This window comes from Bombina bombina, chromosome 5 (genome assembly GCF_027579735.1).
Source record: "Bombina bombina isolate aBomBom1 chromosome 5, aBomBom1.pri, whole genome shotgun sequence".
In the NCBI taxonomy this organism is placed as follows: Eukaryota; Metazoa; Chordata; class Amphibia; order Anura; family Bombinatoridae; genus Bombina; species Bombina bombina.
In genome coordinates this window covers 735,792,541-735,818,780 of record NC_069503.1, presented here as the reverse complement: position 1 = coordinate 735,818,780, position 26,240 = coordinate 735,792,541, and the positions used below count along the sequence as shown (strand labels likewise).

The 26,240-nt window shown below is 38.8% G+C and overlaps 1 protein-coding gene across 1 annotated transcript; it reads right to left on the bottom strand.

The window, feature by feature from the left end:
• Positions 1–15,578: 15,578 nt before the first annotated feature.
• Positions 15,579–22,918, bottom strand: LOC128661607 (ubiquitin-conjugating enzyme E2 Q2-like). The gene is given in 4 exon segments (XM_053715841.1): positions 15,579–15,896; positions 15,899–16,189; positions 16,192–16,550; positions 22,860–22,918. Coding segments are annotated over 4 exon segments (768 nt in total). The 3' UTR covers positions 15,579–15,837.
• Positions 22,919–26,240: the final 3,322 nt, after the last annotated feature.

Here is a 26,240-nt window from a genome sequence, read left to right as displayed (position 1 = left end):
ATGGGTTGGTGGCAGCTGTCCTACATCTTTGGAGATTTAAACACCTTTAAAGAGAATGTCATCTTCTATAGACGCTTCAATGATGACCTCCTGTTTATTTGGCAGGGGGACGTTGAGACAATGAGGTTGTTTATAGATTACATCAATAAAAATAATCTGTACCTAAGATTTACATATGAGATTGGTAACACATCTATAAACTTTTTGGACATTACATTAGAGGGTGACAAGGATTGTTGTGTTGAGAGTAATATATATATAGAAAACCTATTTCAGGTAATTCAATTCTCCACGCCAGTAGTTGCCACCCTCGACATGTACCTTATGCAATTGCCAAGGAGCAGATGATAAGGGTCAAAAGAAACTGCTCAAAGGAGAATATATACGAAAAACAAAATCAGGATATGATAAACCGTATAAAGAGTAGAGGTTATCCCAAACATGTGATTCAAAGAGCCAACCGAGAGGTACAGGCTCTAGACATAAAGGATCTGCTGTCTGAATGATCCAGGGACTCCTCAATGACAAACCAAGGTGTAACTTTTGTTACCGATTACAGCACAGAATACAACCAAATCTGTAATATAGTTAAAGGGCCAGTAAACCTAGAAAATAATGTTATATAATTCTGCACGTAGTGCAGAATTATATAACATTATATTAGTGCTAGCTTTATATAACATAATATTGCCGGTGATTTTTTATTAAAAAAGAGGGTTTTTTAGACCCGCCTTCTGTGCTCTACTGAGCAGGTCTGGTTTTCCCTCTGAGCACATCTGGGCAGCTGTCTAGTCACAGCCCAGCCCAAGCATGCCATTACACTCATTGTAGCTCGCTCCTGCTGTCAGGCAGATCAGGAGCGAGCTACATTGAGTGTATTGGCGCAGTCGGGCTGGGCTGTGACTAGACAGCTGCCCAGATGCGCTCAGAGGGAAAACCAGACCCCCTCAATAGAACACAGAAGGCGGGTGTGAAAAACCCCTCTTTTTAAATAAAAAATCACCGGCAGGGGGCGGAGCCTGGCCACGCAGGGACATGGCTGCTTAACTTCTGGCTCCTATGCCCTGTGCCTGATGATAACTGTATAATAAGAAGGGGAATGCTTAAATTAATATAAAACCTGGTGAAAATCTGTATAACAACACCCTGCCTGAGATTCTTGATTTACAGAGAGAACCTGGCGATCCCTTCAGACTGCGAGACAGTGCGGCCTGGCATACTAACGCTGCCTGCAACCTACCCTGAAGATCACTGCCAACGAGACCTGCACATATTTACAGGGCCGCATAACACTGACCCGGCACTTAGAGCTGACCTGTAAGAAGAGGGGTAAAGGATTTACCCGATCACAAGCACTATCCCGGCACCTGGTGAGGACGTAAGGGGGGTGAGGCGGCTCTCCGGTGCATGCCACTGATTGCGACTTTGCAGTGACCCAGCGAGTGACTCCTCTTCCTACCGCCTCCTACCCGAATAAAAAGCAGCCGAAGGGCAGTGGGAAAGAGTGTAAGACCCGAGCGGCACCATAAGCTGTCAGAGCGGAGATGGGTCAGGCGGACTCAGGTAACGGGGAGTAGCTGCGGCCTACACACGTGGGGAACCTACAAGGACCACGTCACTTGAGCTAAAGCCGCATCTGTGAGTGAGCGGTCACACTGTTTAGCGAGGGGCCGACTCAAGGAGTATAAAAATAAAAAATAAAATAAAAAAAAAAAGGAAATATTTGCTTACCGCACTGCAAGGTGCTTTGGAGGGTCAGATCCCTTACATAAAACAAATTGAAAGTAAAGGCACTAGTTGTGCATGGGCTACCTCTGATTATGAGCGGTTGCATTGCTTAGTATGGGAGCAGCTCCATGATCATATAACATTACATGCCTCACTGCAGGGTACTTTAAAGTATTAGACCCTCTGAGATATTACATAAATAATATACACTAGAGTGGGGGACAGAAGAAAGAGACAGAAGGTCAATTTATAAGATAGAAGTCCAGTTAAAAACATCTGATAGACACTTGTCCAGATACCAGAGAGGAATACTTGAAATCAGTCACTCCCTGTCTCCAGAAATGTCTAACAGGAAACACAATAAGGGAGACAAGGGCCTCAAGAGTTCTAGTTTAACCAGTTTTCTCAAAATGGCTACTACAGGCCAGGAACAAATAACTAATGAATCCACAGCACAAGATCCCCCACTGTTGCCCACACCAAGTTTACCTTCTGACACGCAACCTCAGGACCTACTAACCAGAGGGGATCTTAATGTTATCTCATCCAAAGCGGATATTAACACCGTTTTGACTGAAATGAGGTCCCTATTTGGTGATCTAAAGAAAGATTTTCAACAGATCAGCCAACAAGTTAACACCCTGGAAAAAAAACAGTCTCAAGTTAATACTAACACGCAACAGGCCTATGAACAAGAAGGGGACATACAGTTTCTATTATCCAGAGGACCTAGATAACAGAGGGAGACGGAACAATCTACATGTTAGGGGAGTTCCGGAGTCAGTGCATAACACGGCTATAGAAGGCTATTTGCAAGACCTGTTCCGCACCATCAAGGGAACACCAAACTCTCCTGATGTCCCTTTGGAAAGAGCACACCGGGCACTCCGTCCAAAACCCTCTCCTAAAGCTCCCCCGAGGGATATTATTATCAAATTCCTAAGCTATAAGGATAAGGACACAATTGCGCAAAAAGCCCGCGCCATCAAGGACATCACACATGCTGGTATACCCATCCAAGTTTTCTCTGACCTAAGCCAAATTACATTACAAAAAAGAAGGGACCTTAAGTTCATCACCAGCGTACTTCAACAGAACAGAATCCAATACAAATGGGGCTTTCCTGTTTGCCTCATAGCCACACGCAATGGAAAGCAAGCAATATATAGGTCTCAAGCAGATCTTCAAGACTTTTGCAAAATACTGGATGTGGACATACCGGTACCTAGCAGTGAGGAACCCCATCAAAGAGCGCGTAACCCCCAAGATTCTAATGTGGACAAATGAACTCTGTTTATTATTGTATGGACAGTTCCTTGATTACTTGCTCCACTTCTCCAGTGATGCCTACATAGGGTTCAGATAAGTACTGCATATGTTTTGTCACCAACCACTAGTAGAGATATATACCGTTTATGATACCAGCTGAACAATTCTAATATGTTTTATATTGAAATCAGTTAAGTTTTGTTACTGTTATGTTATTCTTCTTCCTTCTATTTGGTTAATATGCTTCTTTCCCCCCAGGTTATTCTGTCCTTATGGTCCAACTTATTAGAACCATTAGTAGCTAACCATTTACACAGCAGTAATTTCATTTAAGTACAATATTTCTAACTATGCCATGTCAGTTCATAGTTGTAATTAGAAGCCCCCTGACCCTAGGCCCTAGAATCTTTAGTTCATTAGGGGAGGGGTTGCTCACTTCCCTTTTTAGAAACTCCTATGGGGCTAATATTGAACAAGCATTAGGATGGGAAAATATCTGGGATCCCTGGGTAACACTGTAAAATGAGATCTTGGACCCTCGTGTCCTTTATCTCTATGTGAATGTAATGGCTTGTCAATCCTGACCCACCCCACCCCCCATAAGATTAGCAAACTCCTTGGGGACCATTTGCAGACAATTACCAGACAGGGGACCTATCTAGAATACGCTAATTCCACCCTATATTAAACTCCTGATCTTTTCCGTTTCTTAATTAGTCTTCATAATTTTTCTTGTTGTCATTTGGGCCGGGACTTTATTGAAGGTACTGATGATGCATGCACATTGTTTTTAAGTTAGAATCGGGGGGAATTGTCAGTTTTGTTTGTGGTAATGTGTTGTTAAGACATTGCGCTATGCTTTATCATACTAATTTTGCCTTTTGTGCAGACCAGGTACTACTACCTCCACCCATAAGTACATTCCATTCCTTCTCATTTACTACTACTTTTGTCCTCTAACCATATCAGGCACAGGGATACTCATCCCACACTCTTTGACACTCTTTTTTTCCATTTTCCTTTACACCTTTCCTGTACGGAGAGTCAAGGCTATTGGCTCTCTATATCACATATCTTCTTACCTGAACCCACTGGACACCCCCTATCGCTAGGGCCTGTGTCTAACTTACTTTTCACTACCCCTGACCTCTTCTTTAGACTATTCCTCTCCTTACTCAATTCACCCCACATCACCCCACACCCTTACATCACATCTTCCCTCTTAACACACCAACCTTTTTTTTTTTTCTCTCTTCCCTTCTCCTCCCTTTTCCTTCCCCTCACCATGCCTCCACACGGGATACAAACCCTCACGCTGCTGACTATAAACACCAAAGGACTGAACATACCTGAAAAACGATCACATTTGATTAGAGACGCTACTAGAACATATTACGACGTCATTTTTATGCAGGAGACACATTTTCGTAAGGGCAGAGAACCGACCTGGACAAACCCTAAATTTCCAAATTCATTCTTTGCTTCGGGCCCGACAAAAAAAAATGGAGTAGGAATTATGATCAAACACTCAGCCCCTTTTTCGCCCATACACATAGAGCGAGACCCTGAGGGCAGGTTCCTGATTATTGTTGGCCTTTTGTTTAACAGACTGGTCACCTTGGTGAACGCTTACTTCCCTAACCAGGGACAAAACAGCTTTATGACTAAACTGACCAACAAAATCTTAGATCTACGTAAAGGGGCTTTGATTCTCGGGGGCGATTTTAACCTTCACTTAGACCCAGTCTTAGACACGTCCAGAGCAATGGCCTCTATTTCTAAAAAGGTCATTAGGCAATGTAACTCCAGACTGGAAGAACTTGAGGTCCACGACACATGGTGCACTCTTTTCCCTACCAGACGCGACTTCACCTTTTATTCCCATCCACATAATGTGTATACACGACTGGACTATTTCTTTACTGATCAGTCTACATTGGCGGGGATAATAGACTCCCAAATACTCCCCATGACGTGGTCTGACCACTCACCTGTCCTATGCAAAATAAACTGGCCCTCTATCCCAGACAGACCTCACATATGGAGGTTTGATGACTTCCTGCTAAACAACCAACCCATTAAACTACAGATAGAGACAAGACTGTTGGAATACTTCCAACTCAACAATACAGGGGACGTCCCAGGTCCGATAGTGTGGGAAGCACACAAAAGCGTACTGAGGGGGGAACTGATCAAACAAAAAGCTCTAAAATCCAAACAGCTCAGACTTCGGTACTCCACCCTTCTTCTTAAAATTCGCAAAAAGCCGGCGCCATCAAGGACATCACACATGCTGGTATACCCATCCAAGTTTTCTCTGACCTAAGCCAAATTACATTACAAAAAAGAAGGGACCTTAAGTTCATCACCAGCGTACTTCAACAGAACAGAATCCAATACAAATGGGGCTTTCCTGTTTGCCTCATAGCCACACGCAATGGAAAGCAAGCAATATATAGGTCTCAAGCAGATCTTCAAGACTTTTGCAAAATACTGGATGTGGACATACCGGTACCTAGCAGTGAGGAACCCCATCAAAGAGCGCGTAACCCCCAAGATTCTAATGTGGACAAATGAACTCTGTTTATTATTGTATGGACAGTTCCTTGATTACTTGCTCCACTTCTCCAGTGATGCCTACATAGGGTTCAGATAAGTACTGCATATGTTTTGTCACCAACCACTAGTAGAGATATATACCGTTTATGATACCAGCTGAACAATTCTAATATGTTTTATATTGAAATCAGTTAAGTTTTGTTACTGTTATGTTATTCTTCTTCCTTCTATTTGGTTAATATGCTTCTTTCCCCCCAGGTTATTCTGTCCTTATGGTCCAACTTATTAGAACCATTAGTAGCTAACCATTTACACAGCAGTAATTTCATTTAAGTACAATATTTCTAACTATGCCATGTCAGTTCATAGTTGTAATTAGAAGCCCCCTGACCCTAGGCCCTAGAATCTTTAGTTCATTAGGGGAGGGGTTGCTCACTTCCCTTTTTAGAAACTCCTATGGGGCTAATATTGAACAAGCATTAGGATGGGAAAATATCTGGGATCCCTGGGTAACACTGTAAAATGAGATCTTGGACCCTCGTGTCCTTTATCTCTACGTGAATGTAATGGCTTGTCAATCCTGACCCACCCCACCCCCCATAAGATTAGCAAACTCCTTGGGGACCATTTGCAGACAATTACCAGACAGGGGACCTATCTAGAATACGCTAATTCCACCCTATATTAAACTCCTGATCTTTTCCGTTTCTTAATTAGTCTTCATAATTTTTCTTGTTGTCATTTGGGCCGAGACTTTATTGAAGGTACTGATGATGCATGCACATTGTTTTTAAGTTAGAATCGGGGGGAATTGTCAGTTTTGTTTGTGGTAATGTGTTGTTAAGACATTGCGCTATGCTTTATCATACTAATTTTGCCTTTTGTGCAGACCAGGTACTACTACCTCCACCCATAAGTACATTCCATTCCTTCTCATTTACTACTACTTTTGTCCTCTAACCATATCAGGCACAGGGATACTCATCCCACACTCTTTGACACTCTTTTTTTCCATTTTCCTTTACACCTTTCCTGTACGGAGAGTCAAGGCTATTGGCTCTCTATATCACATATCTTCTTACCTGAACCCACTGGACACCCCCTATCGCTAGGGCCTGTGCCTAACTTACTTTTCACTACCCCTGACCTCTTCTTTAGACTATTCCTCTCCTTACTCAATTCACCCCACATCACCCCACACCCTTACATCACATCTTCCCTCTTAACACACCAACCTTTTTTTTTTTTTTCTCTCTTCCCTTCTCCTCCCTTTTCCTTCCCCTCACCATGCCTCCACACGGGATACAAACCCTCACGCTGCTGACTATAAACACCAAAGGACTGAACATACCTGAAAAACGATCACATTTGATTAGAGACGCTACTAGAACATATTGCGACGTCATTTTTATGCAGGAGACACATTTTCGTAAGGGCAGAGAACCGACCTGGACAAACCCTAAATTTCCAAATTCATTCTTTGCTTCGGGCCCGACAAAAAAAAATGGAGTAGGAATTATGATCAAACACTCAGCCCCTTTTTCGCCCATACACATAGAGCGAGACCCTGAGGGCAGGTTCCTGATTATTGTTGGCCTTTTGTTTAACAGACTGGTCACCTTGGTGAACGCTTACTTCCCTAACCAGGGACAAAACAGCTTTATGACTAAACTGACCAACAAAATCTTAGATCTACGTAAAGGGGCTTTGATTCTCGGGGGCGATTTTAACCTTCACTTAGACCCAGTCTTAGACATGTCCAGAGCAATGGCCTCTATTTCTAAAAAGGTCATTAGGCAATGTAACTCCAGACTGGAAGAACTTGAGGTCCACGACACATGGCGCACTCTTTTCCCTACCAGACGCGACTTCACCTTTTATTCCCATCCACATAATGTGTATACACGACTGGACTATTTCTTTACTGATCAGTCTACATTGGCGGGGATAATAGACTCCCAAATACTCCCCATGACGTGGTCTGACCACTCACCTGTCCTATGCAAAATAAACTGGCCCTCTATCCCAGACAGACCTCACATATGGAGGTTTGATGACTTCCTGCTAAACAACCAACCCATTAAACTACAGATAGAGACAAGACTGTTGGAATACTTCCAACTCAACAATACAGGGGACGTCCCAGGTCCGATAGTGTGGGAAGCACACAAAAGCGTACTGATCAAACAAAAAGCTCTAAAATCCAAACAGCTCAGACTTCGGTACTCCACCCTTCTTCTTAAAATTCGTGATCTAGAGATCAAACATAAAAAGATGCCCTCTGATATAGTAACTAACAAAGTACTACAGCAAGCTAGAAAGGAAATTCAGGACATACACTCCATGGATCACCAAAAAAAGGCACTACAACTGCAACAAACATATTTCGAATTTGGTGATAAGCCCGGTAGGCTCCTGGCACGCACATTAAAAAGAAAACAATCAAAATCCCATGTACACTCTATTTTCAGTCAGCATAATCAAATCTGCGCAGATAGCCCGTCAATAGCGGCAACACTTAGATCCTACTACCAGAAATTATATAATTTAAAAGACGAGAAGGTGCCAACTCAGGGGACAGAGAAAAGTCCCTCCCTACCCCATATCGAGGGATATTTAAATTCTCTCACACTACCGACACTGTCAGACAAAGACAGGGAAGCACTAGACACTCCCATCACGGTAAGAGAGGTAGCTAAAACCATTGTAGAGTTAAGCCCTGGTAAAAGCCCCGGCCCTGACGGCTTTAGTGCTAAGTATTTCAAGCTATTTAAAGATATTCTATCGCCACACTTGGCTACTTTATTCAATGACATTGGACACAACCAAAACTTCCCCTCAACCATGCTATTAGCACATGTTACCACCATTCCGAAACCCGGGAAACCACCTAACCGCCCAGAGAACTTCAGGATAATATCTTTACTCAACGTAGATCTAAAGATCTACGCAAAAATACTTGCCACAAGACTAAATACCTATTTACCCCAATTGGTTTCTCCTGATCAGGTCGGTTTTGTTCCCGGCCGCGAGGCCAGGGACAACACAATAAAAGCCACCCTCCTAGTAAATTACGCCCGCCACAATAATATCCCCGCTATACTCATATCGACCGACGCTGAGAAAGCATTTGACAGGGTCAGTTGGGATTTTCTCACAGCTGTCCTGTCAAAGATGAACTTCAGCCACTCTTTTATACAAAAAGTCTTAACCCTCTATTTGAAGCCCACAGCCCAAGTAAAAGTTAACAATATATTATCTGACCCCTTCGACATTTCGAATGGTACAAGACAGGGCTGCCCACTCTCACCCCTGCTATTTGCCCTCTCTATTGAAATCTTAGCGCAAAAAATACGCGACAATCAAAACATTTCTGGGTTACAAATAGGCGACCAGGATCACAAAGTCTCGCTATATGCGGACGATGTTCTGTTGTCCGTTACCAACCCTCTAATTTCCCTCCCAGAAATTCTGAAGGAGTTCGATGACTATGGCAAAGTATCTAACTTCCACCTGAATCATACGAAATCCGAAATCCTAAATATAAATTTATCTCAAGCTGAGCTGTGTCAAATCCCGAATATATGCAAACTTAAAATTAAAACTCAAACGCTTAAATATCTAGGGATTAACCTGACCCCTGAACCGAATGGCCTATTTGGAGCTAATTATCCCCAACTGTCAAAGTCAATTTTGAATGATCTATCCGCTTGGAAAAACAAGAGGATCTCATGGCTAGGCAGAATAGGGGTAGTCAAAATGAATATCCTCCCTCGGATATTATATTACTTTCAGACACTACCGATCCCATTCCCAATCCACTTCCTACGAAAATTGCAGGGACAGCTAGAGGAGTATATTTGGGGCGGCAGGGGACCCCGCATCCCTAGACACACCCTGTACTTGGCCAAGGAAAAAGGTGGCTTGGGCATACCAAACCTTCTTTTATACAAAAAGGCAATCAACCTTCAAACACAAGTAGAATGGTGTACTAACTCAACAGAAAAAAAGTGGGTCCAGATTGGACGCACGATCTTAGGAGCACGAAACACGGGAACATTGAGCTGGATCTCTATCAAAAACAGACCGAGTACAGTCACCCACTACCCATTCCTTGGTGAATTCTTTTCACAATGGGATAAAACAATTATCGAACACCCGCATATCTCCTCCATACCTTCGCCACTAACCCCATTTACAAACAACCCCGACATCCCATTCTCGATCGCACACCACATGAATATAAATAGGGCACGATTAGATCAAACGATGTTTCACAGACTACTCTTAGATGGGAAACTAAAATCCCTAGAGGAGTTGCAACAGTCGGGACTACCAATCACTTGGTACCTCTATAGACAATTCCAACACTACTTAAGCTCTCATAAAAGAATAGATTACATAACAAGACAACTTACACGGTTGGAGACGCTGTGCCTACTCCCATCCACCCCAAGACACTTAATCTCATCCATGTATAATCTACTGTCTTCCCGTGGGGAGGATGACATGCCTTCGTTTGTTAGAAAATGGAACGACGAGATGGGCAAGGAGTTGACGGATACAGATTGCGATAAAATATTTTATAACCACAATAAAGCATCTGTCTCCACCGGAATCCTTGAATCTAATTATAAATTCCTGTCTCGTTGGTACCTCACACCCGTTAGAATCAGAAAATTCTATAAGAAATCGGATGGCAAATGTTGGAGAGGTTGTGGTGAGCCTGGCACACTACTCCACATCTGGTGGACATGCGATCTTATCCAACCCTTTTGGAGATCTATATTAGATACGGTGGACTCCAAACTAAATGTCACAATAAACAGAAACTCAAGCCTCTTGCTATTCCACGGCCTGCCTAAGCTAGTAGAAAAACCTAAAAAGCACCTCTTGTATATAATGCTCAATAGTGCTAAAACCCTCATCCCCAAATACTGGAAAATGTCCCGAACACCCCAATACTTAGACTGGGAAAGTAGAGTTGACAGATACCTGACACTGGAGAGATACAGGTACATGAGGGATGACAAAATAGAACTACATGAGTACATGAAGGAAATCTGGAAGCCTTCGACCAGATAAAAACTACATGTTAAGGGGAAACACCCCCCCCCCGGGCGCAGTGAACATCTTTTCCCACCCCCCTTTCCCCCTTCTCCCCCACCCCCCTTTCCCCCTTCTTTCTTCTTTCTTCCTTTCTCTACAATCTCAACTGACATGCAGTGAAAGGATTGTCGCATGTCAGAGTTAAGCATTACAGGTGCGCACAAAAGCACCTGAGTTAATTATTATTACCTTGGTTTTGAGATGTACATTGCAGATTTTGGTATATATTACTTTACTTCCTCCTTATGTTGCAGAAGATATCACTGACACCAGACAATTGATGTATACTTGTTAGCTTATGTGCTATAATTGTTTGTCAGTTTTGCCATCTGTATTGCGACTTAATGGAATGTATTGCCTGCTGATTCTTCTGTGATTTTATTGCCTCTCTGTCAGTGTCATTTCTCGTTACTTTTAATAAAGTTTTTTTTGAAAAAAAAAAAAAAAATCACCGGCAATATTGTTATATAAAGCTAGCACTAATATAATGTTATATAATTCTGCACTATGTGCAGAATTATATAACATTATTTTCTAGGTTTACTGGCCCTTTAAGAAACACTTTAAACTCCTTGTTGCTGATGATAAGTTAGTGGGCTGCACAGAAAAAGGGGTTAGATGCTCCTAAAGGAGGAATAAATCCTTAAGCAATTATCTTTCCCCCACTGTACTAAAAAATCCTAATAGAGTCGCTAGTTCTTGGTTGACTAGTAGAGGAATATACAGATGTGGGAATACAAGGTGTAAAGCATGCGATTACATTGTTATATCAGACTCCTTTACATCAACAGTCACTAACAAAACCTATGACATTAACTAGTGCCTAAACTGTACGTCCACCTTTGTCATCTACCTTATCACCTGTGAGGTTTGTAAGGTCCAATATGTAGGACTCACTACACGTGACATAAGATCACGTATCAGGGAACATCTGTCCATGATTAATGTTGGAAAGTCATCCTCTCCCCTGGTACAACATTTTGTACAGAAGTATAACAAAGACCCTACTAGCTTTAGATGGCAAGCCATTGACACATATCCTAAAAGAGTCACAAGTCACATATCCTAAAAGAGGGGGTTATAGACAAAGACTCTTGGAAAAGAGAGAAATGCTGTGGATCTTTAAGCTGTGTGCCAGGATACCACAGGGTCTTAATGCTGAATATGATCTTATTAACTATTGGGAGTGAAAATACCCTTCACCTTGTGCCCTGTGGTGACCTGGTGTGTGACTGGAGAGTTTGCAGCACTTGGTTGATTGAATATACACAAACTCACTTTTTCTTTTCATTTATGAATATCATGTATGTCAATGCATTAGCGTATACGCAATGATCTAATGTGTGTTTTATTTAAGGGGGTATAGTGGTCTCATACTATACTTCCCCTGTCTTTGTTTAGGTTCGAGTAGTATTTTTTTTTTTTTTCTTAAAATGGTTCTTTAATCATAAACTTGATGCAAGTTTACAGATTACTGTACATTGCCAAATAGTTTTGCAATGAAAAAAATCCAAAACAAAAAGCATGCCATTTCAGCAATCTTTTATCCCAACAGAAGTCAACAGATAGTTTTCAGCTCATCTACAAAAGGTAATGAAAATGTTGCTGCCTATCCATTAAGGCCTCTCTGAATCAAAGTCCTTAAAGGATCATGAACACATACAGGGAGTGCAGAATTATTAGGCAAATTAGTATTTTGACCACATCATCCTCTTTATGCATGTTGTCTTACTCCAAGCTGTATAGGCTCGAAAGCCTACTACCAATTAAGCATATTAGGTGATGTGCATCTCTGTAATGAGAAGGGGTGTGGTCTAATGACATCAACACCCTATATCAGGTGTGCATAATTATTAGACAACTTCCTTTCCTTTGGCAAAATGGGTCAAAAGAAGGACTTGACAGGCTCAGAAAAGTAAAAAATAGTGAGATATCTTGCAGAGGGATGCAGCACTCTTAAAATTGCAAAGCTTCCGAAGCGTGATCATCGAACAATCAAGCGTTTCATTCAAAATAGTCAACAGGGTCGCAAGAAGCGTGTGGAAAAACCAAGGCGCAAAATAACTGCCCATGAACTGAGAAAAGTCAAGCGTGCAGCTGCCAAGATGCCACTTGCCACCAGTTTGGCCATATTTCAGAGCTGCAACATCACTGGAGTGCCCAAAAGCACACGGTGTGCAATACTCAGAGACATGGCCAAGGTAAGAAAGGCTGAAAGACGACCACCACTGAACAAGACACACAAGCTGAAACATCAAGACTGGGCCAAGAAATATCTCAAGACTGATTTTTCTAAGGTTTTATGGACTGATGAAATGAGAGTGAGTCTTGATGGGCCAGATGGATGGGCCCATGGCTGGATTGGTAAAGGGCAGAGAGCTCCAGTCCGACTCAGACGCCAGCAAGGTGGAGGTGGAGTACTGGTTTGGGCTGGTATCATCAAAGATGAGCTTGTGGGGCCTTTTCGGGTTGAGGATGGAGTCAAGCTCAACTCCCAGTCCTACTGCCAGTTTCTGGAAGACAGCTTCTTCAAGCAGTGGTACAGGAAGAAGTCTGCATCCTTCAAGAAAAACATGATTTTCATGCAGGACAATGCTCCATCACACGCGTCCAAGTACTCCACAGCGTGGCTGGCAAGAAAGGGTATAAAAGAAGAAAATCTAATGACATGGCCTCCTTGTTCACCTGATCTGAACCCCATTGAGAACCTGTGGTCCATCATCAAATGTGAGATTTACAAGGAGGGAAAACAGTACACCTCTCTGAACAGTGTCTGGGAGGCTGTGGTTGCTGCTGCATGCAATGTTGATGGTGAACAGATCAAAACACTGACAGAATCCATGGATGGCAGTCTTTTGAGTGTCCTTGCAAAGAAAGGTGGCTATATTGGTCACTGATTTGTTTTTGTTTTGTTTTTGAATGTCAGAAATGTATATTTGTGAATGTTAAGATGTTATATTGGTTTCACTGGTAAAAATAAATAATTGAAATGGGTTTATATTTGTTTTTTGTTAAGTTGCCTAATAATTATGCACAGTAATAGTCACCTGCACACACAGATATCCCCCTAAAATAGCTATAACTAAAAACAAACTAAAAACTACTTCCAAAACTATTCAGCTTTGATATGAATGAGTATTTTTGGGTTCATTGAGAACATGGTTGTTGTTCAATAATAAAATTAATCCTCAAAAATACAACTTGCCTAATAATTCTGCACTCCCTGTATGAACAAGCCAACAAAATAGTTTTGTGATGACAAAGGCTCTAACATGGTGCTGCAAGTCTTTAAATTGTTCTTTCCAAAAATGTAACCTAAAGCCAAACTTCAGATATTAACAGGGCAGAACAGAATTTCATGTTGGAAAAAGTATAGAAGAACAGTTATAAGTTAATCTGATCAGCATGCCAAAAAGGAACAAAAACAAAAAAAGACAGGAGGGGGCAGCGTTATGTAAAATGGGCTAAATCTTTGTATAAAATAATCTTATAAGTTACAAAAAGAGGGCCACAGTATTTAAAAAGTGCCCAGCCTTGCAATGTATGAATATCATTGGCATACACAGTAAAACACAGAGAAACGTAACCTTGATTTTCTCAATAGGCTAGCCTTATTTAACTGATCAGAGGAAACCTATTAAAGGTGTTTAACAATTTTGTCATGCACCCCTTTTAGGAGGGAATGCCAATATCTATTTATTCTTTATTTTTTATTTTTATTTTTTATTTTATTATTTACAGACCACACACTTAACCAGGAAATTTTACCCCATTAAACACATCACAGCGATTAACTAGCTTTATCTCCAAGCTTATTTTAATTTTTACATTGCAATATTCAAGCTTTAGCTAAATACAGACAAGTGATCTGGCAAGGTGTTAAAACTAATAAGCCTGAAAGTGTCAGAAAATTATGTGAGCACAGTATTACGGTGATTAAATGTGCTCATGAACCTGCAGCAGTCTAATTCACCAAGAAATCTGTTTTTCACGTCAACTTGGTTTGTAATAAATGAAAACTGTTTTACTTGATATTTTGATTATATTCCAAATCCTTTGCATTAGATCAAAGAACAATTGCAACAACCCGTTAATAAAATGCAACACTAGGCGGAAAAAAATTCTAGTATTAAATTAAAGCATCAGTGATGCCCTCTTGGAGAAATAGTCAAAAAGTACAACTTAGCTAGGAGAGGGAGGGTGAAAGATGGTCTATGTGAACATGGAAACTATGTGCTCTTTTTCTGCCCTGTCTAAGAAGGAATCCTCAAAAAAAAAAGACAGATTATAGATTCAGACAAAATGGCTGACACTTTCTAAAATCAAGCCTTAAATAAGCATATTTCCAAACAATGTTTGTCACCATGGCATTTGTGTGTATTCCTCTAATCTTATACGCCCATTCCCATTAGTAAGAGTTAAGGGATAAGCAGGAACACACAGACACACAAGTACTATCAGTAAACAGAATGGGCAACCCCAAAAACTTCCATAAATCCTGGAAAAAAATTCCCAAAAATATTTATCTTTAATGGAAGGGGAAATTCCATTATAAATGTAAGCCAATGGCTGCCATCAACTTACCTTATTAAAACAAAAAAATTACTTAGATAACCTAAAATAGCTTACACGTTCTGATACAGTGAAATTAATGGCTTTGTAAGCTATACTCATCCCTCGTTAAATTTGGAAATTCTACAATTTTGATTTTGTATTTATTGGTTTTACTATTTGAGAGCTAAAGTCATCTATGTTGAACAATTTTAAAACTGCATTCTTAATGATGTTGAGCTTTAAATGAAACCATACTATGCAAATTTTTTTGCAGACCAAATCCTACAAAAGAAAAATACAAAAAAACAAAACAAATAAATGTGAAAGCAATTTACAATAGTCTAATAAAAGTGGAATGGATGGAATTAAGCTATATCGCCCAATTTAAATAGGAAGTTAAAATATTTGGAGTGGCCTTTTTCCCCTATCAGTAAAGGCAGCTGTATCTCATATCAAGAGAAGCAGATGTGGTCTAATATACAAAACTGATAATTAGGTCTGATAATCCTATTATCTAGTTGCTAATGTATGCTGTACAGAGGACCAGAAGGGCAATCTTATTTGCTCTGGAAAGAATTGGAAAAAAATGTGGCATCTTGGTCCAAAAAGCCTTCCAATTTATCCATCTTCTTTTGGAGGAGTGTACCAACCATTCTTCTCATGGATCTGTACTAGTGATTGTAGGATTGCTGTGCCCTTGCAAGATTATACTGATTCTTGTTGGCTCCAAATTGCACACATGCTTTCCCTTTTACCAGGGTTGCGTTGATTTGCATGATAACAGACTCTATAGAGTAGGCACTGCTCCAACCCTGTTTAGTAAGGAGCTCCATGCAGAGAGCACCTCCTCCCAGCACATACCCTCCTGAAAGTACTGGAGATACCACCCTTACAAATGGAGGATCAAATGGAAAGTTATCCTTAAATGAGAAGTTCAATAAAATACACTCTATGCCTTCTTTTTCTTTAAAACAAGAAGGTCACTGTGTAGTGGACTGTCTGGATCAACCCTAAGAAGTTTATCATTTACAAGTTCCACAGAGTAAATTCCTGTTTTGTAACTCTGAGACCTGTATATATCCCTGAGCTCTTTCATAAGATGATCAGATGCTTGAACTGATCCAGAAACAGCACCATTAAGGTGATCCTGCCTTTGATTTTTTCTTATCTTCTCTAAATAGCTATTTTCTTTCTCAATGCCTTCATCCTTTGATTTCTTGCCATCTACTGGCTCTTCCTCTTTCATGTCATAATGATCCAAGTCTTCGATATCCTCTCCCATCTCTTCCTCCTCTTCCTCTTCAGATGTGACTTCCTCTGTAGTCGTGTTCCTTCCCAAAAATAGACTCAAGGAGCCGCAGCTCAGCCTTCAGACCACATACCGACATCTTGGCCTCATTTCCGCCCAGCGGAGGCCCGAGGAGACTGCGGGGTCATGCCCGGAGCCCGAGCTCTCCGCCCGGCCGTTCGAGTAGTATTTAATATACACAAGAACTGGTACCTTTGTTTGTGTAACAATGTAGTACATTCATGAAATAGGAAAATATGAGACTTGTGAGAATAAGCTATAAGCCCTTCACATACACTATTGAAAATATAGCTTATGTATATTGTATTTGACCAATTACTCCATCTCACGCATGCATGTATAAAATTATATTATATTGTACTGCTTTGTTATCTTTTGGTGTTCTGAGCTATATGTACATATGCCCTTTGCTTCTTGCATATATATTATCATTATCTTTATTATTTGCAGATTATAAGGCCTATTTATCAAAGCATCAACTATGTTGCGTTCATGGGCGTCAATACGCTTGCCAAACATCGCGGCCACGGATCTGAATATGATCTCCTTATTTATCAAAAAAGCCGTCAAAAACACTTGCGTCAAGTACGGTGCGAAGAGCATCGGACTGGAGTTAACTAACAGTCATCGATGTCGCGGCTACTCAGGCTTTTCACAACTTTATTTATACCATTTCAATACTGTCCACAAACAAGCACATTTCTCTTTAGCACATTATTGTATATAGTGTAAATGTATTCTTTTTCTGAGCAGGACTAATTGCGAATATAGCAAGAAGCGACATATTTGGTGCAAAGTGGAGAGTGAATTATTAGAATTCTTTTTAAGATTGGACATACATATTTTAGTATGTACAGTATATACACACACACATATATATATATATATATATATATGTGTGTGTGTGTTATGTCAGAAATCTTTTGCAAACATATTTACATGTCCTGAAGTTCCTTTTTTTGTTCTAAACAATGTTGTCTGTCATATCTCTGTGTTTATTTATACCACTATATGTATATATTGTAAATGTATTATTATTATGAGCAGGAATAATTTTGAATATAACATGTAATCAGAGTATCATATGTATTTATTTGAAATCTATGGCTATTTTAAAGGGATAGGAAAGTAAAAATTGAAGTTGCACTAGTGGGAGCTAGCTGCTAATTTGTGCCTGCACACATTTGTCTCTTGTGATTGGCTAAATAGATGTGTTCAGCTAGCTGCCAGTAGTGCAATGCTGTTTCTTCAGCAAAGGATAACAAGAGAATGGAGCAAATTTGATTATAGAAGTAAATTGGAAAGTTGTTTAAAATTGTATGTTCTATCCAAATCTTGAAATAATATTTTGTGGTTTCCTGTCCCTTTAAGTGTTGGGCCAGGTTTCTCTCTGCACCTGTCTAATCCCTCCTGATTGCAATTTATTTTTAAAAACCACCCCTTCACAGGTGTTATAAAATGGCCTAACATATAAGATGACATTTCTTACTGAAAAATAAATTCAAGAGAAGGAAGAAATACACTGAACATATCATGACAGTTAAGAGGTGAATTTAATTTCTGCTGTATCTGAATCATGACAGTTTAAAGTAAGGTGGGTTATCCCTCTGAGCTATCAACTTAAGATTTTATTGAAACAAACATCAATTCGATTTTAAAATCCTTGTCTAAAATATTACACTGTGTGTCCTAATGTCAGCACCAATGTTTATCTTTAATACTAATTTCCCTCATACATACTTTCAAAGTTTAATACACAATGTAACAAATAGCACTTACAAGTTCTGATGAGTGATCAATGACAGAAGTATCGAGCAATTTGATTCGTTAGTGATAGTTTATAATGTATATTTGAATCAGATTGGCTGATGTCATAAATCATGTGATTATGCATATTCCAATCAAAAGTGGTGGAAAAATTCACTAGTGTTTGGATTATTTAGGAGTTTGCGTCATAATTGGTGCGAAAAGTGTTGCATCAAATATGGAGCAAAGTGGAGAGTGGGACCTGTATTACATGGCTTAAACATGGTGCACATAGATTTTTTACAAAAATAAAAAGGAACCAAATGTGGAGCAATAATATTGTTTGATTTTTGAAGGGTATACATATTTAATAGTTTGTAATTGACTTTTATTAGGTGATATGCTTCATTATCTTGCAGCATCGAACATAAGATTTCAATGTTTTCCGACTCCCATTGAGTTCTATGGCATCCGCGACCTCAAGGGTGGTGTATTGAAAACTAGGTACGCTGCGTCGGAAAAGACGCAAGCATAACTGCTGAATTTTTGATAACTTTGTAAGAGCTTCAAATAGTGTTGAATAGGAAGGCGAATTATCACAATTCCCCATGAATTCCACCCTTTGAAAAAGCCACGTTAGTGGCGAAACATGTTAGGGACTTGTGTGTTTGTTGTGAATGCCTCCTAACATTTTTTAACTAGCAGGATACTTGGTCTTTAATTTCTTCAAAAACTTAAGTGGTTGTAGTTATAGCTAAGTTACAAATCCTAGAATCGGGTCTAATTTGCTTACTTGTTATTACTTTCAACTGAAACTTGCAGCAAGGCGTAGTTACAAGGTTATTAACATGGGACTAGGGGACTACAATACAATACCCTTAATACCCAACAAACCGTGATTTAAAAAAACGCTAAACTGCAAGCTGCATTTAAATAATATAGAAAATAACAGTAACTATCTGTAGAAGTAAATCAGATAGACGCTACCGATAAGTATTAAGTCTGTAGAAATATCAGAGCAAATTCGCTTAACCGCATCAATCATAATGTGTGGACTAAACATGTCAAATATTTAGTCTAACTTTAAGTGTTGGTAATAATATTTACAAGAATACTGTATTTATTCTCTACTAAAACACGCTTTGAAATATTTATTATAGCTAATCAAAAAATCACAGTAACCCCAGTAATGAAAAAATACTAAAAAGTGATAGCAATACCGGATTTACTTTATAGTAATACACATCTATAATATCTCTCTCAGTGAATCCATTTAGTATTAAAATCGACGAGTAAAGCAAATCAACACAGCTATACAATACAAGAGTGATACAAGCAGTGCTTTTGTTATAATCGTGTCAGAGCAATTAGCTACAAAACATCTCTCTATCACAACGACACAATTATAAAGTAACTTATAAAGAATCTTGCAAAAACATATTATCACTATAACCAGTACATTGCAAGGAAGGTGTAACACTCCTTTTCAAATAAAATAATAAAAACTGAGATCAAGCTGAGTTCTAACTACCCTTTTTAAAACCATCTATTGATAGATTAAGCAGCCAAAATATATATTTTCAAGCATAGAAAACAACTATATATTACATAAGATCTAACTAAACATTTTATGAGATCCTAACAAAGATTTACTATAAAGCACAAACGATCTTAGAATTAAATGAGATCTTAAGAAACCATCAGATATATATATATATTTTTTTTTTCAAACTGCCAGAGAGTGCAGCAAACATTTTGGTAATATATGAAACAAAGCTGTCAGTATATCTAGACAGCAGTTGAAACAGTAATAGAATTTAGGTGGTCACTCAATTGTGGTTATAGACTGGCAGTATTGCCTACTTCATACCAAATATAGCATTTAATCCTCTGAATAAGCAGTGATAAAGGATTTGCAAAAACTACATTACATAAGTGTAATACAAGTAACAAGATAGAACACAAATCAGATATTGCTATATGCAATCCTAGATCAGCTCTAAACTGTGCAACTTTGTGTTTACCTTAAACACTTAGTAAAACTATGCCAATTCTAACTTAGAAGCTTAAGAAAAGGAACAACTTATTTACTACCACAGTGGTACAAGCTCTATATACATAACGTAAATACCTAGAGGGTCAGATTAAAATAGATTCTCATAGATACTACAGACCTAATACAAATTAAATCACTTTGAAAGGTATTACAACCACTTTGTGTAATTATAGAATATTGGATTATAATCAATCCGACCAAATCCTGTGTTTTTAACACTGTAAATATGTTGATTGTGTTTGTATTTTTGTTTTAAATTACCCAATAAAGGTTATATTTTAAAATTTGTAAAGCACTCCTTCTCCCCATATATTCAGTCTCTATCCAATTTATGCCATCCATGATTGAGGGAAGAGTGCTACCCAGGTGTACAATTGTTTCAATCCTCGGATTGATTTTTTTGTGTTTCATTATCTTTAATACTAATTTCCCTCATACATACTTTCAAAGTATAATACACAATGTAACAAATAGCACTTACAAGTTCTGATGAGTGATCAATGACAGAAGTATCGAGCAATTTGATTCGTTAGTGATAGTTTATAATGTATATTTGAATCAGATTGGCTGATGTCATAAATCATGTGATTATGCATATTCCAATCAAAAGTGGTGGAAAAATTCACTAGTGTTTGGATTATTTAGGAGTTTGCGTCATAATTGGTGCGAAAAGTGTTGTATCAAATATGGAGCAAAGTGGAGAGTGGGACTTGTATTACATGGCTTAAACATGGTGCACATAGATTTTTTACAAAAATAAAAAGGAACCAAATGTGGAGCAATAATATTGTTTGATTTTTGAAGGGTATACATATTTAATAGTTTGTAATTGACTTTTATTAGGTGATATGCTTCATTATCTTGCAGCATCGAACATAAGATTTCAATGTTTTCCGACTCCCATTGAGTTCTATGGCATCCGCGACCTCAAGGGTGGTGGATTGAAAACTAGGTACACTGCGTCGGAAAAGACGCAAGCATAACTGCTGAATTTTTGATAACTTTGTAAGAGCTTCAAATAGTGTTGAATAGGAAGGCGAATTATCACAATTCCCCATGAATTCCACAGGTTTTCAACTTGCATCGATCTGCGTCAGATTGAGATCACGGGATCGTATGTTACGTCACAAGGTTCAACATTTGACGATCTTGACGCTTTGATAATTACGGCAGATCAATATTGCGACAATTACGATGCAGAATTCAAGCGTATTTTCAGTTGATGCTTTGATAAATAGGCCTCTATATCTCTACTGTAAGGTTTACCACTTGCTTATACATGTCTCTGTATATATGTCAAACATATATGTATGAATATATGAAATTGCCTATAAAATATAGTGCTGTACACCATCAGTACTTAAGAGTGTGGGGATATACAATTATCCAATTCATGTAGAATATTGTGTTTAGCATTGTGTAACATAGCAGCTTGATGTGAGAGTGGAGTGGATAATCTATTTACCAATTGGTATCTAATGTGTTAATTTATATTAGGGGGTGTATCCCCTTTTTAGCCAAAGAGTGTGTTAGACACCCTTTTTAAGGTGATGATTGAGAATGTGATTTAGCAGTTATGAATACGGCCTAGGGCCGAAACACGTAGACTGTATACTGGATACCGTGTGAATCTTCCTTGGATTTTAAACTTTGTACAATAAATGTGAAGTTTTTCTTTACCGCATTTTCCATTCTTCTTTGGATGTTTATTATTCTCTTGGTCTCCTTTGTTGAAGGAACATCAATGCTTTACTGGGAACTATGCTTTACTGGTGAACCAATGAAAATGAGGCATTCAAGTGCGGCCACCAATCAGCAGGTAGCTCCCAGTAATGCATTACTTCTCATGAGCCTACCTAGGTATGCTTTGCAACAAAAGATACAAATAGGATGAAGCAAATTAGATATTAGAAGTAAATTTGAAAGTCCTTTAAAATGACATGTTCTGTCTGCATCACAACATGTCTCTTTAACCCCTCTCACCAAAATAAATAGGTTTGCTGGGTAACATTGACATTACTTTAATACCCCATTAGCACCAGGGACTGGAAAAAGTTATAAAAGAGATTTAAAAAAATAAAAATAAAAAAAAAAATAATAATAATAATAATAATTTTAAATTCAGTGTCTCTAAGTTCTGCAGCTGAGCTGCTAAGCTGCTTCATAATCAGGTAGGTTAGTGATGATGATCGATATTTTATTTTATGGGATTTGGGAATGGGAATTTCTTTGTTTTTAGTAGCAAACTTTTTTTTGTGCAGTGCACTGCACTCTCTCTGGGCAATGGGCATGGGCACTTGGGCAGGCAGCTGAGTGAGCTCAGCAGTGCACACTGCACAGAAAGAAGAGTCAGACTCAGGGGCAGAGTCAGACTCAGGGGCAGAGTCAGACTTAGTGACAGTGTGACACTGTGACTGCGCCTGGGGCAATGCATCCATCCGGTGGTGGCTAAGACAAAGTTTGTTATCCAATATCATTCTTATCCACCACCGGATGCATTGCCCCAGGCCCAGTCACACTGTCACTGACACTGAGTACAGGTGGTGACTTTCAGTGTCTTCTGCAGCTGAGCTGCTAAGCTGCTTCATAATCAGGATATCAGGTTAGTGATGATCGATATTTTATTTATTGGGATTTGGGAATTTTTTTGTTTTTAGTTTTCCCAAACATTTTTTTGTTGTTGTGCAGTGTACTGCACTCTCTCTGGGCAATGGGCATGGGCACTTGGGCAGGCAGCTGAGTGAGCTCAGCAATGCACAGAAAGAAGAACCAAGTTTTGGGGCAGAGTCAGACTCAGTGACAGTGTGACTGGGCCTGGGGCAATGCATCCATCCGGTGGTGGATAAGACAAAGTTTGTTATCCAATATCATTCTTATCCACCACCGGATGCATTGCCCCAGGCCCAGTCACACTGTCACTGAGTCTGACTTACAACATAACGCTTCTTAAAGTTTGTTTTGTGTGCTTGTATACTATTGCAGCTGCTTTGCTTAATGCTTTTAGTTGGAGTTGTGCTTCCAAGTTCCAGTTGATTATCATTCTATCTAGAATATAGAATGTAGACTATTATCACAGAGTGACTCAGATTAGTAGTAACCAACTGTTAAAGTGTTGTACAACAATAATAATCATGTCTACTGCTGCCAGGCTATTGCCACTGTACTACCAAATAACTTGTTAAAAAGTGGGAGAAAATGAAGGTGAGCAGCACATGGCTGCTTCAAATTTTCATGCACAGCAGCACAGACTACTAACTTACTTAATTGTGCTCTGTGGCTGTGCTTGATTCTACACAGAGCAGAAATAGGCTTATTACACATTTTTAGAGCTTAAACCATGCATTTAAAATCATGGAGCATGGTGAAAATGAGAAATATCAAAGCTGGCCAGATATCTTAAACTGTCTTAATCAGATTTATTAATCATTGTTCATGTAGATATGTTGGATGTTTATAGGAATCATGCAGCATATATATCACTCAGATGTGCCAATTGCCAAGATAGCATATTGCCTGAACAAATGTCACGGAATTTACTATATTCTAAGTATTAGTAGATTTACTAACCAAGTACAATTACATATAGTAACAAAATTCATTATTTACTGCATAGTTGCATACAGTATTTCCAGTGAGTTAGAAATCCTAACTTCAATAATGCATTTTTTCCAACAGTGACTTGATTTTAATGCTTATGCTATTGAAGGAGTTTGTCTTTCCTATGCAAGTATGCAGGTCTTACTGGCAACTCCCAGGCTGAGGGGAGCTCAGTTTGTGGAGGTTTAGCATGTACAATTTTCATTATAAATTAGCTGCCTTTTTGACAGCAGGTTAGTTTCTCACAGCTTTTGATGCGTATTAGCTGGTAATAGCATTTCCTCTCATTATTTGAAGGAGATTTTATACAACCATGACCTGCTTCTGACTTAGTGGGGGGAAGGTGAAGGGAAATATTGCCTTATTTCCTTTTCTCCTGTCTTTCTCTTTCTTTCTCTCTCTCTCTTTCTTTAATTCTTTCTTTCTCTCTGTCCTTCTTTCTTTCTCAGATTCCTATGCATTGTGTGTCATATAGTTATGATATGGTACTTTATTAATGTTTTAGGAAACTAAAAAAAAGAAAAAAATATTTTTTTAAAGAAATTATTTTTCAAAGGAATTATTGCAAAGAATAATGATGAACTTAAGCTCAGTGAATTGGTTGGTAAACAAGTCCTGTGTTTTCCATGGGAATTCAGTATCAGTTCAAAGTAATCTATATGAGCAAAGTGGAGCTTCAAAAACAAGATATATAGCATTTCATGCCCTCAGACTGGTCAGCTTTAAGTGTAATATATATTAGGTTTATGGTGGAAATGAATGCATCCCTAAAGCAGAGTCCTGATTAAATACAGGAAACAAAAACCTCTGGGATATTCTGTCCACTTCCTATTGTTTGTTGTGGAATGAAGATATAACCAGTTTTTAACAATTTATTCCTAATGTACTTGCATTTGGACTATGCTGAATGCAAAGAAAGTGTCCCCACTAACCAAAGCAGATAGAAAAATATCAAATTTGATCACAAAACTTCTCCCTCCATTTTAACAGTTCTACAAATACAAATAAGATCAATCCTCAATACATAGGTTAAGGGGAAACTCACTATAAATTTTCATTTAGAAATATGGTTGATAAAAAAATCTCAGATCAGAACTAACTCCTATGTCTATAATGAAAATATGGCTAGAGTGTATCCTGCAATTATGACCCTGCAATATATAGCATTGTGTGTGTATATTTATATACTGTAAATATATATATTGCTGCATATCCTTCAACAAAATATACCAAAAGAATGAAGCAAATTTAATATTAGCAGTTAATTCGACCTGCAACCTGCCAATTTAAGCTGCCCCTGTCGGGTTCATATATGTGCCTCACTAGCCTCTGACGTCACCGCACATCACTGTTACAAACACTATTTAAAACTTATTAACCCCTAATCTGCCACCCACACACATCGCGACTATTAAATAAAGCTAGTAGCCCCTAATCTGCCGCCCCCCGACATTGCGACACCATAATAAAGTTATTAACCCCTATTCTGCCACCTCAACATCACCAGCACTATAATAAAGCTATTATCCCCTAAACCTCTGGCCCCCCACATCGCTGCTACTAAATAAACCTACTAATCCCTAACCCGCCAGTCCCCCCACATCGCAAAACACTAAATTAAACTATAAACCCCTAAACCTAACATCCCCCTAACTTTAAATTAAAATTACAATATAACTATCTTAAAATAAATAAAAACTTACCTGTGAAATACAAAAATCTAAGTTTAAACTATAAATTAACCTAACATAGCTATTCTAATAAAATTTAAAAAACTACCAATTAAAAAATTTAAATGACAAATTTGAAAAATCTAAAATTACAAAAAATAATTAACACTAAATTACGAAAAATAAAAAACACTAAGCTTACAAAAAATAATAAACAAAATTATCAAAAATAAAAACAATTACACCAAATCTAATAGCCCTATAAAAATAAAAAAGCCCCCTACAATAAACTACCAATAGCCCTTTAAAGGACCTTTTGTAGGACATTGCCCTATTTTAAACAGCTCTTTTACCTGTAAAAAATACAAAGTCCCCCCAACAGTAAAACCCACCACCCAACCAACCCCCCCCAAAAAACAACCTAACTCTAAAATAAACCTAAGCTACCCTTTGCCCCAAAGAGGCATTTGTATGGGCATTGCCCTTAAAACTGCACTCAGCTCTTTTAAAAAAAAGCCCAAAGCCCTAATCTAAAAAAAATATTAAAAAATTAACCCCCCCTAAAATTAACCCCAGAATATCTACCCACGGTTCCTGAAGTCCGGACATCCATCTCTATCCAGGCACCGAGAAGTCTTCATCC